Below are 12,270 nucleotides of genomic sequence, written 5' to 3'. Positions count from 1 at the left end.
TCAGCAACATTTTACTAACATATATATAGTATATTTTAGACTTTTTCAATGCAGTAAACAGAAGTCACAACAATGAACTGAGACATGTATGGAATTTTAAAACTTAAGTTTTAAAAGTTAATACACAAAGGAATATAAATATTGTACCTTCACTCTTGATTTGGATTTCAGAAAGTTCAGAGATACCAGTTTCTAAATTTGTACATATTGGCACAAAACAAGTAAGAGATCCATCTCTCTGGGTGGTTCCTTCTTCCCGCTGAATTAGAGAATTGTTTAGAGCATAAATGAATTTTTTGGGCCGCCTTTTCAAACTGGAAAGTGAGCTAATATTTTTCAAGCTTGATTTTGTGTGTTGTCTAGCATCACTAGAAGCTTGATTTGAAATATTACCTAGATAGCCTGAAGAACTTTTATCCTTCCTTGAGAAATCAGAGCGAATATTTTGGACTTCTGAGGATTCTGTTAAAGTTCTGCTCTTTAAGAAATAATTATTCTCTGAAAAATTTACAAAAGAAAACTCCTCATTCTCAGCATGTTTCAATGACACTGAATCATTCTTAATCAATAAAGGTGAGTTTTCAGAAACGGATAACTTTTCTGGAGAACTCATCTTTCTACTTTGTATTAGACATGGTGTGTTTAACATATATGATTTTAATATTTTAGGACTACTGCATTCTTTTTCAATAGATGATGGACTATCCGGATAAGTTTTCTTGACCTGTAAGGTAGAAGATGAACTAATGCTCTTCATGAATTTTTTTTCAAGTTGCGTTATTTCAAGACCAGACAAGTCCAACTGAGACCATGGACAAAGCAAAGATGATGGCATATTCTCCTTTCTGTTCACTGCATTCTGTATTTTGGGGACATTTGTATTCAGGTTACATTTAGAAGATTTTAACTTTTTTTCACATTGTCTTTCATGAGAAGCCTTAATCATTTCATGATATCCTTCAAGTTCATCATGATTCTTTTCATAAAAAATAGCTTTTTTATTCTCCTCAACTGAGTTAATTTTTTTTAGAAAAACTCTGCTGCTGGCAATGTTCAGAGAAAAGTCATTTGTTCCACCATGATTATTTTCATCCTTTGGTATATTTGATGGCTTTTGGTATCCATGTAGCTCAACAGGAAATGCATTCTTATCAAAAGATTCATTTAAAAAACTTTCAAGATCTGTAAATAATTGTAAAACAATAGCATCAGAAATAAAATCCCACTAAAGAAATTTGGTAACAAAAATTATATGAGAATTCAGTTATAAAATCTAGGTAAAGGCCTAGGAAATATTAATGTAGTTATTTGTACATGAAAATCCAATGTTCCATTTGAAACTAACTATCTGTAATGATATGTGGGAATAATCATGGGAAACAGGGCAACAAGACACAGCCAAGGGAACAGGAAAATAAATTATTCTGCAGCAGGAATGTGCAAGAGGTTCAGAAGTACTTTCAGATTTGCAAGAGTTTGTTAATGTAACTTTACAACAAAACAGAATTAGTTCATCTGGTCATGTTGTCTGTCTGGTCTACCTAGTAAGGCCAACACTATCCAAAATATTATCAATTATGGTTAATTTAATTACTTGGAAAAAATAAACAAATAAATACTGTATCTTAAATATTCTAATATTTGCAATAGTGGCAAATATTTGTTTAATAAATAAATATCTTAAAGAAAAAGAAGCAATCTAAGAGTTATAAACTAATAAAGGACAAATGCTCACTGTGGATTTTGCTGTCCATTTCTGCACATGAAATTTCAATTCCTGATGAAGATTGTCTATTATTGCTCTTGAGACTTTTCTCGTTTTTGGAAAAAAAACCATACATGATCTAAAATCCAAAGCAATAACAATTAATTTATAAACTTACATATCAGCTGAAATTTCTAATACCAAAAATGCACATTCTTTACTTACAGCATCAATTATTTCATTAGGGATCGTTGTTCCAGAAACTGTATCTTTTCTTCTTTCTACAATTCAAACAACAATATATATTATTTGTAGTTATTTTATGACTCATTGATGGAAATCAATGTTTTATGTCCAACTTGTATTTAATGAAGCTTTCTGAGAATTTTATTCCAAAATACAGAACATATTTAATGAAATAAACTGAACAATGAAATACTCTAATGAAACTATTGGCACTTATATTAAGGTTGAACAATGCAACCACTTGTAATGGTTGCAATGAATTAATTATATGGATCCAACATATTTATCTCTTTTACTTATCTTCCTTCAGATGCTCCTTGAATTATGATTGGTCATTTAGTGACTGTTTGAATTTATGACAAACCCCCACATAACCAGCCACATAATTGCATTTTGAGTACTTGGCAAATGGCTCACCACAGATTATTTGCAGCATCGCACAGTCACATGACTACAATTTTTTGATTATTTTTTTGCCAGTTTTACAGTATTTAATTCTTGTTTCTAGCAATAGCATTAGTGTGGCGTACTGCATATTTTGCATAGCCATCTGCAAAAAATACTGAAAAAACCTGATCACATGGTACCAACCAATGACCACAGTGATTTATGTTTGCAATTCTGGGCTCAATTATAGTCATAAGTCAAGGACTACTTGTAGTAGTCCTGTAATTATTCAACTTAACCGAACTTTTAAGAATACATTTGATTTCATATTTATCTCTACTCAGCCTTTCATTTAGGAACTCAAATCACTGTAGTTCCTCCTATTTCTTTCCACATAGCTTTGTTAAGTAGGCTGAACTGAGAGATAGTAGTTAGCTCCAAGTTATCCAGTAAGCAGTGGCTGATGATATAGTCAAATTGCATTTTTCCACTAGTCCATTACAGTAACCAGTATGCCACACTAATTCTATTTCTACTTCTTTAATCATATTGAAAATGAAACATTATATGGCTAATAATTATCAGCTGATTTCAAAAGAACAGTAATTTTAATAACAGTCTATATATTACAGGTGAAACTCAAAAAATTAGAATATTGTGCAAAAGTTCATTTATTTCAGTAATGCAACTTAAAAGGTGAAACTAATATATGAGATAGACTCATTACATGCAAAGTGAGATAGTTCAAGCCTTGATTTGTCATACTTTTGATGATTATGGCTTACAGCTCATGAAAACCCCAAATTCACAATCTCAGAAAATTAGAATATTGTGAAAAGGTTCCATATTCTAGGCTCAAAGTGTCCCACTCTAATCAGCTAATTACGCCGTAACACCTGCAAAGGATTCCTGAGCCTTTAAATGGTCTCTCAGTCTGGTTCAGTAGGAATCACAATCATGGGAAAGACTGCTAACCTGGCAGAAAACCGTCATTGACATCCTCCATAAGGAGGGAAAGCCTTAAAAGGTAATTGCAAAAGAAGTTGGATGTTCCCAAAGTGCTGTATCAAAGCACATTAATAGAAAGTTATGTGGAAGGGAAAAGTGTGGAAGAAAAAGGTGCACAAGCAGCAGGGATGACCGCAGCCTGGAGAGGATTGTCAGGAAAAGACCATTCAAAAGTGTTGGGGACATTCACAAGGAGTGGACTGAGGCTGGAGTCAGTGCATCAAGAGCCACCACACACAGACAGATCCTGGACATGAGCTTCAAATGTCATATTCTTCGTCAAGCCGCTCCTGAACAACAAACAACATCAGAAGCTTCTTACCTGGGCTGAAGAAAAAAAGAACTGGTCTGTTGCTCAGTGGTCCAAAGTCCTCTTTTCTGATGAGAGCAACTTTTGCATCTCATTTGGAAACCAAGGACCCAGAGTCTGGAGGAAGAATGGAGAGGCACACACTGCAAGATGCTTGAAGTCCAGTGTGAAGTTTCCACAGTCTGTGTTGATTTGGGGAGCCATCTCATCTGCTGGTGTTGGTCCACTGTGCTTCATTAAGTCCAGGGCCAACGCAGCGGTCTACCAGGAGATTTTGGACCACTTCATGCTTCCTTCTGCAGACGAGCTTTATGGGGATGCCGACTTTATTTTCCAGGACTTGGCACCTGCCCAAACTGCCAAAAGTACCAAAACCTGGTTCAATGACCATGGGATTACTGTGCTTGATTGGCCAGCAAACTCGCCTGACCTGAACCCCATAGAGAATCTATGAGGCATTGCCAAGAGAAAGATGAGACACGAGACCGAACAATGCAGAAGAGCTGAAGGCCGCTATTGAAGCATCCCGGTCTTCCATAACACCTCAGCAGTGCCACAGGCTGATAGCATCCATGCCACGCTGCATTGAGGCAGTAATTGATGCAAAAGGAGCCCCAACCAAGTACTGAGTACATGCATATGCATGCTTATACTTTTCAGAGGTCCGATATTGTTCTATGTACAATCCTTGTTTTATTGATTTCATGTAATATTCTAATTTTCTGAGATTGTGAATTTGGGGTTTTCATGAGTTGTAAGCCATAATCATCAAAATTATGACAAATCAAGGCTTGAACCATCTCGCTTTGCATGTAATGAGTCTATCTCATATATTAGTTTCACCTTTTAAGTTGCATTACTGAAATAAATGAACTTTTGCATGATATTCTAATTTTTCAAGTTTCACATGTATATTAATTACAATTGCAAAATGTCTTTCTCTTGTAGCTACTCTGTATTTACTGTTCTTTATCCTCACGTTTCAGTCATAACCGTGTTACCTTCATTACCTATTATGACAGTTGGAGAAAGTGTAGGAGGCGTTGCTAATGAACTTGTCCAAGACATATCAGGATCTGCTTCTGCTCCCAAGCTCTCAGAAATGCATTTCTGTGTCTGAATCTAAAATATAATGAACTGTTTAATCACAGACACAGACACAGACACACAAACACACATATGGCATTATCATAATTAAAATATTTTAGAATAAAATTACCTCAAAAATCTTGGGTGTTTGTAATAAACTTTCACTTAGTACTGAAAATATGAAAGAAAGTATTCTTAGAATGAGCATATATTTATAAACTAATACAACTTTCAGTGCAATAGATAAAGACATTAATATTTACCATATTTATTATTTTGTTTTTCTTGTACGACCGGACTGAAATATAAAGAAAAAATAGTTATTTAAATCAAAAGCATCCTTAAACACAATTTTAATTTCTATAACTTCATAAAATATAATGAACAATGTTTATATATCCTGCTCATCTAAATAAGGTGTATCTTTTTAAAGTCAATATGGATAATCTGAGAGCTCCTGATTCTATAGCACTAATGAAGCTAAGATTAGTCACTTTAATTTTTCCAAAAGGCAACAATAACGATTATATAATGATATTTTATATCATAGTTTGAAGGTAAGTATTTTCTTATCTCTCTGCAGAAATATATTTACCTATCAGAGTTTATCTTTAGGAAAATTTACATATCACAGGGGTATGTTATGCACCATATATACTTCTTAGTTGGTGGGATGTGGGCAATAGGCTTGCAAAGGAGTCTCTGGAGCACCTGCACTAGAGTAACAGCGAGGTAATATTAGGTTTGATTCAGGGGTGAAATGTAAAATTTGTTACTACCGGTTCTGTGGGAGTGGCTTGGTGGGGGGGGGTGTAATGTGACTGGGTGGGCGTGGCCAACTTTTTTTTTTTAACTTTTCAAAACATTTTTTCTAATGCTTTGAAAAGCTTCTGCCAATCAGGCAACTCAGCTGGGATCGTCAGAGAAGCTTGTTAAAAAATGCTTTGAAAAGCTTCTCTGCCGATCAGGCAACTCAGCTGGGATCGTCAGGGACTTTTCAAAGCATTTTTTTACCACCTCTTCAGTCAAGAGGTTGCAGAAAAAAATGCTTTGAAAAGCCTCTGACGATCCCAGCTGAGCTGCGCGATCATCAGAGGCTTTTTTTTTTTTTACTTTTAAAAGCATTTTTTTCGTCGGAAGAGGTTGTAGAAAAAATGCTTTTAAAAGTAAAAAAAAAAAAAAAAAGCCTCTGATGATCGTGCAGCTCAGCTGGGCATGGTGGGGGGCGGGGGCACAGGGATTTTTGCTACCAGTTCTTCGAACCACCGCCGCCATCGCTACGATCCAGTCCAAACCGGGAGCATTTCACCCCTGGTTTGATTGCACTTATTTTGATCAGAACATGCCCAAACTGATTAATACTGTTCTTGATATGGTGAATGTGACATGGCCGTGATTAAAATTAGTCACCTAGTGTAATTCTTTCCCATTCTACCAAACTGGTAGCCTCAATTGTTCAAATCTATGATCTAGAATACACGAGTCCATGTGCTGACAGACATAACATATAAAGAAAAATGTATTGTTGTGACTCCAGCCCCGGAGGCTGATTTATCTTCGCATGCTGAGTCGGAGGATGATATGAAGGAAGCTGGCACGAGCTATGTGCCAGAGGGGCCGTCTTCACTGGTGAGTTAACAAGAACTAACAGTTGCTGACGTGCCTCTGGACCCCAGCCAAATTGAGGAGGAAACAGAGGCCGGTAACGAGGAGAGGGAGCCCCTATTGGATGCAAGAGAGAGATGTAGGAGACGTCGTAGAGAACAGCTATTGCAACGTCCCAAGAGGTGTGGTCAGGAGACGTACGGCCATACCCTACAAAGTATAAAAGGGGTGTGGCTGGGCCAGAAAGGCGTGGTGAACAATTTGTTGGCATTTTGGAGTTTAGAACTGCTAGTTTTGAGTTTTGAGAAGGAGTCTGCATTCCTGCATTAGCCTGCTGGCCGTCTGCCAAGACCTCTGGAACATTGCCCGGTAATTACTGAACTGATATACCTTTGGAACATTGCCGGTAACTACTGAACTGATATACTTTTGAAAGAGAACTGTTTATTAACGGCCAGCTTCAATCTCTCTAGCCTGTGTTTGTTATTGCCGGGCTATTTGAGCTTCTGCAAGGCCACTCGTGGGAGGGGACAGAACATGTATGTATAAGGGGTTCATAGGTTGAAATAGGATGACCTGAATGAAGGTGAGCTGATCTGAACTTGTAGAGTTAAGATATATATATGTTGAGTAAATGGAGATGCAAATTTAACTATAAATGAAAAAGCTAAAATGTATGTCACAAGGTATGAATTCATGTCATCTAGACTGTTGTTGATGTGTATGAAAGTAGAAATTCAGTGATAGCTGTTACTGTTCAACACATTGTGATTAAAAATGAGCAGGGATGAGTTTGGGAACAATTGTGGATCATTCTGAACGAAAACCTCTGTTTGCTAACGTGAATGAAATACAGATAGAATAGGGCAGATAGGAACATGGAAGATAAAGAGAAAGTTTCTGGACCATTCAGAGATCCAAAAATTAATGAAAATAATAATTTATGTATCTTTGAATATCTGCTTGGAAAATATTATGTTTAAAATTTAAAAAAGTGCTACAGAGTAATGCTAAGGGAGAGTATGCAAAAAGATGCTTGGTAGAATAACGAAGTGAAAGCTGCAAAATAGGTTCATATAGGAAGATGACTGCTAAAACAATTAGGAAATACGTTATATGAAGAGAATTAGATAATCAGGAAAATATATATTTAAAGAAGATGAGATAAAATTAAATTTAAAATAAGCAGAAAAAATGCAGAATGATTTTGCTGGAAACATTTTTAATAAGAGAAAAACACTAAACAATATCTTCCAGCAGAATGAAAACTATTAAAAATAAAAGTACTGAAATTATTTTGGGTGAAACTAAATAGTGGAAAATAAGAATATGTTTCTGCCCTTTTTGTTGGGTGAAGAGGAAAAAGCAGAAAATTGTGTTTGGAGTTGGTAAGATTCTTAGAAATGGAGAAAAAAAGTACTGCATGAAAGTGTCAGTGTGCAAGGATGTTTTGCAACAGCAAAAAGGTAGAGACAGAAATACTGAAAGAAACAGATGTTAACTAGATATAGCTATGTTGTTTTTTACACATTGTGCCCTAATTTGCTTGGCTATTTCTTATGCCTCCAGAAAATGTATCCACATCAATGTCACTACCCTCATTTCAATATACCAAATAATTAAACAGCTAAAGTCTGAGGCACTTGTTGACATGTTGAGTCAATCAGGTGTAGCAGTGAGCCAATTTGCTAGTTTGGTTGGTTAAATGCATCAGGCTAGAAACCAAAAGACTAGTCTTTCCTCAGATGCAAGCTGAGTGATTTTAGTCAGTCAGCCCTAAAAGGCAATAAATGATTCCAAGAAATCATCATGGATATGCCCAAGCATTGTGATGTTACCTTGATTTAAAAGACAAATTTAGCTGTAACAATGGAATTCTTTATTGTGTTGCTATAGAAAGATCTATATCTACATCAGCATCGATAGATAAATAAATAAGATGCACCTTGCAATAACACAGGAATTAGAAAGATTCATTCCTTCATTTGATTCATCCACTTGTGTTCTCAGTCTAGGCATTTCACTGAAAGTTTTACCTGTATCAAAGAAATGTAAGCAAAAAACCTTTCACTACTAGGTAGTTCTTTTTTCTTCTTCTACATTTGTCTAATTAAATCTTGAATGTTACAGGAAGTAAGTTTGCTTATTCATTTTTTAACCATTTAAACCATTTCTAGCCTCACAATTCCATTGCCCTCTCTGCTTATGCTCACTTTCCCCCTTTTAATAGTTAAATCCGTTTAGTGTGGTACAGGATCTAGTAATCCAGAATCCAATTCAGCCAAAAAAGAAGAGTTATTTCTTCCCCTTAAGCGCTTTTGGGATTTTAGCTACGTAAATTTATGGCATTCTTGAGAATTAAAACTGCTTATAGAAATGAGATCTTGTCACAAATATGTCTATGCGATAATTTTTTTTAGTCTTTGACCATAAAATTAAATAATTTTTTACCAGAAATAGCAAAACCCATTTGGTTAACTAAAACTTACAAATCTATGAGAAAAAGTACTGAAGTTAAATATTTGATAGTAATAATTACTAGATATATTTATTTATTCATTATTTATAAAATGTATAGGCCACCCATCTTACCTCCATCTAAATTCTGTTTTTCCTTTAAGGTCTCAAAATAGGAAACACTAGGATCTCTATTCTTTTTATTTATCCTCCAAACCCCACTCTTATGGGTTAGGTTCACTTGAGGAATAGTAATTGAATGAGCTAGTGAATTCCACAAAGGGAATGGGATTTAAATATGGGACTACTCAGTCAATACCAGTCATTAGTCGCACATTGGCTTGGTTACTCTGAATTTGCTGTCAATTTCTTCTTATCGGTGGGCAATACCATTTTTGGCAACTTAAAGAATTCAGAGAACATAAGACATTAAATCTATGAAACATGATTTACAGAGATTTTGCAATCTCTCTCTCTCTCTCTCTCTCTCTCTCTATATATATATATATAAAAAATAAAGTGAGTGAATATAAAAGAAAAAGGTAAACATTTTCCTATCAGTTGTGTTTGATGCTAGGGCACGATGCTCATGTTTCTTGGCTGAGGGAGCCAGCTTTGTCCTAAGACATATTCTGTGATTATGTGGCCAGCATGGCTACGTATATGCCATTTATTTTTTATTTATTTTATTTTATATTGGATTTCTATACCGCCCTTCTCCCTAAGGACTCAGGGCGGTGTACAGCCAGATTAAAAAAACATGCAGAACAAATATTAAAAACAATTAAAAGATATATAAATTTGGCCCAATTAAAACTCATTTACCAATTAAAAACGTTTAAAACATTTAAAAACAGTTAAAAATTTCATCTTAAGCCAGCCCGGCTTGTTTAAATAAATGGGTTTTAAGGGCGCGACGGAAGGCACTGAGGTCTTGGATTCTCCTTATCTCTGGGGGGAGCTGATTCCAGAGGGTAGGTGCCCCACAGAGAAGGCCCTCCCCCTGGGGGTCACCAGCCTGCATTGTTTGGCTGATGGCACCCCGAGGAGGCCCTCTCTGTGGGAGCGCACGGGTCGCTGGGAGGTCGTCGGTAGCAGCAGGCGGTCTCGCAGATAGCTAGGCCCTATGCCATGGAGCGCTTTAAAGGTGATAACCAACACCTTGAAGCGCACCCGGAAGACAACTGGGAGCCAGTGCAGCTCGCGCAGGAGCGGTGTTACATGGGAGCGCCATGCTGCTCCCGTCACTACCCGCGCTGCTGCGTTCTGGACCAGCTGGAGCCTCCGGGTGCTCCTCAAGGGGAGCCCCATGTAGAGAGCGTTGCAGTAGTCAAGGCGAGAGGTGACGAGGGCATGAGTGACTGTGCACAGGGAATCCCGATCAAGAAAGGGCCGCAACTGGCGAATCAGGCGAACCTGACAAAAGGTCCCCCTGGTTACAGCCGTCAGATGTTCCTCCAAGGACAGCTGCATATCCAGGAGGACTCCCAGATTGCGAGCCCTCTCTGTGGGGGCCAATGACTCGCCCCCAATAGTCAGTGGGCGCATGGAACACTGTTACCTTCTCACTGAAGTGGTACCTATTAATCTATTTGCATTTGCATGCTTTCGAACTGTTAGATGGGCAGGAGCTGGGGCAGGAATGGGAGCTCACCTTGTTGTGTGGCGCTTGGGTTAACCCAGGCTGTCAGCTTTCCAGATGACAAGCTCAGTGTCTTTAACTGAGCTATTGTGCCCCGAGTAAATAGTAATGATTAATAAAATATATGAAATACCAAGAATATTCTAAAGATAAATATTATTTTAACAAAACATTACAATATTTTTGTAAATTTGAGTACTAATTCGGGATATGGAATATTTAGTGATTAAGAAATGAATTTCAGAGAATTCCATATTCTCCTGAATATGCCATTCCAAGCACAATTGCAATTTACAGAAGTCTGTTGAACCAATGTTCCAGATGTATTCGAGGATCTGGATGATCCCTATCACTATTGTGCTTCATGGCCAGACTACCCCTGAAATACCTCAATGTTTCCTAGTTCAAAGAATTTTTGAAATGATCAACTACTGTAGAAAGAGAAAGGTTTTGAAGGAAACAAAATGCTCTGTTCCTAGAACAATGAATTTTGCCTTCAAGATGCAAGCAAAAGTTGAAATATAGATTGCCAAGTACATACTAGACAATATATATCCAAGATGAAATCTGGTCTATACACTAGAAACCCAGAAGTGGCTGAAATTGTCTTCTATTGTTTCATGTTTTTATGGAAATGGGGCAAAAGCTGTTATTTTATACCATAATCATCAACCCAACATTCCTGTTTTATACAAACCACAATGTTTGAGCTGACACCTAATATCTCCAAAATTAGTCACTTTTCTAGTTGTGGACCTTTATGTAGCCAGAAAAGTAAAATTTTCACAAAAGATGCATCTGCATTGTAATATTTCATTTTCATACTACATCCATTTTGTAAATGCTATACATACAAAAATGTTTACAATTTTGGTTCTTATATTATTTCTTACCTTACCTGTTTCTTCACTGGACTGAGCTGATTTTTCTATAGGAGAAGTAAATGTTTTTACATTTTTATTTCGGTCTTTAAAAATCATGGGCGTTGATAACTTATTTCTAGACAACTTCCCTTTTGGGGTTTTGAAAGTATTTTGATCCATAGTTTTGTGTAAGGGGTCTTCTGTTTTTTTCACATCATAAGGTGGAGCTTCTGAACTGAGTTCTTCAAACCAATTGAGACTTATTGGTCCTAGGTCTAAGAAAAGCAGTCAATACATTATTTAATGTATGTTTCAAGTTATGATTTAATGATTACTACAAATTAATAATTGGTTCCACTAAATTACTATATATTAATGTCATCAGAAAATAGTAACCTTAGAAGTAAGATTATTTTGCAGGATCTAATCTGGGTCAGTCACCAGGACCAGAGGTGTTGTCTTCTGAGCCTTCGGACTCATGCTGAAGCCCATCCTGAGAGAGAAATACCCTGAGGATGGGCTTCAGCATGAGTCTGAAAACTTAGAAGATAAAACCTCTGATCCTGGTGACTGACCCAGATTGGATCCTGCAACATCATCCTGGGACAGGTATATTCATCTTCATTCATAAGATTATTCTTTTACACAAGTACTGATGTAGGTTGGCTTTCTAAATATATTATGTAATACTAGATTTTTAAATAAATATGAACTATCATCAAATATTACTACTATTACTATAAAATGTTTTTCTAATAGTAGGGGATGCTATGGAGAATATCTCCTCCCACTTACTTTAAAGGCAGAGTTCAAAACTACTCTGAAATTCTTTCTGTAGGTCTTTTCCCATATCAGCCGCTCAGAGTCCCTGTTGTGACCCCGACTCCCGAGCCTGTCCTCACAGAGGAAGAGGACTCAGAAGATGATAGGGAGGAACTGACAAGGCCTCCCTCTTCAG

At 36.7% G+C, this 12,270-nt stretch overlaps 1 protein-coding gene across 6 annotated transcripts in view; it reads right to left on the bottom strand.

Annotated features, from left to right (window-relative positions):
- The window catches only part of BRCA2 (BRCA2 DNA repair associated), a 53,250-nt gene that overhangs the window by 33,631 nt on the left and 7,349 nt on the right, over positions 1 to 12,270 (bottom strand). For 4 of the 6 annotated variants that reach the window (XM_087894759.1, XM_087894764.1, XM_087894761.1 and 1 more), the window contains exons 3-10: positions 11,348 to 11,587; positions 8,296 to 8,386; positions 5,009 to 5,043; positions 4,876 to 4,916; positions 4,667 to 4,778; positions 1,931 to 1,986; positions 1,736 to 1,844; positions 148 to 1,182 (exon numbers count right to left, since the gene is read on the bottom strand). In XM_087894759.1, coding sequence (XP_087750885.1) covers positions 148 to 1,182; positions 1,736 to 1,844; positions 1,931 to 1,986; positions 4,667 to 4,778; positions 4,876 to 4,916; positions 5,009 to 5,043; positions 8,296 to 8,386; positions 11,348 to 11,587 — 1,719 coding nt within the window. Of the gene's footprint in view, positions 1 to 147; positions 1,183 to 1,735; positions 1,845 to 1,930; positions 1,987 to 4,666; positions 4,779 to 4,875; positions 4,917 to 5,008; positions 5,044 to 8,295; positions 8,387 to 11,342; positions 11,588 to 12,270 lie in introns of all 6 variants that reach the window. The other 2 variants (XM_087894762.1, XM_087894763.1) reach the window with 1 other exon arrangement.

Source organism: Pantherophis guttatus, chromosome 5, assembly GCF_059756535.1.
Source record: "Pantherophis guttatus breed Tessera chromosome 5, ASM5975653v1, whole genome shotgun sequence".
Taxonomy (NCBI): Eukaryota; Metazoa; Chordata; class Lepidosauria; order Squamata; family Colubridae; genus Pantherophis; species Pantherophis guttatus.
The sequence above is the reverse complement of the archived record's forward strand: the minus strand, read 5'-3'. Positions and strand labels throughout refer to the sequence as shown.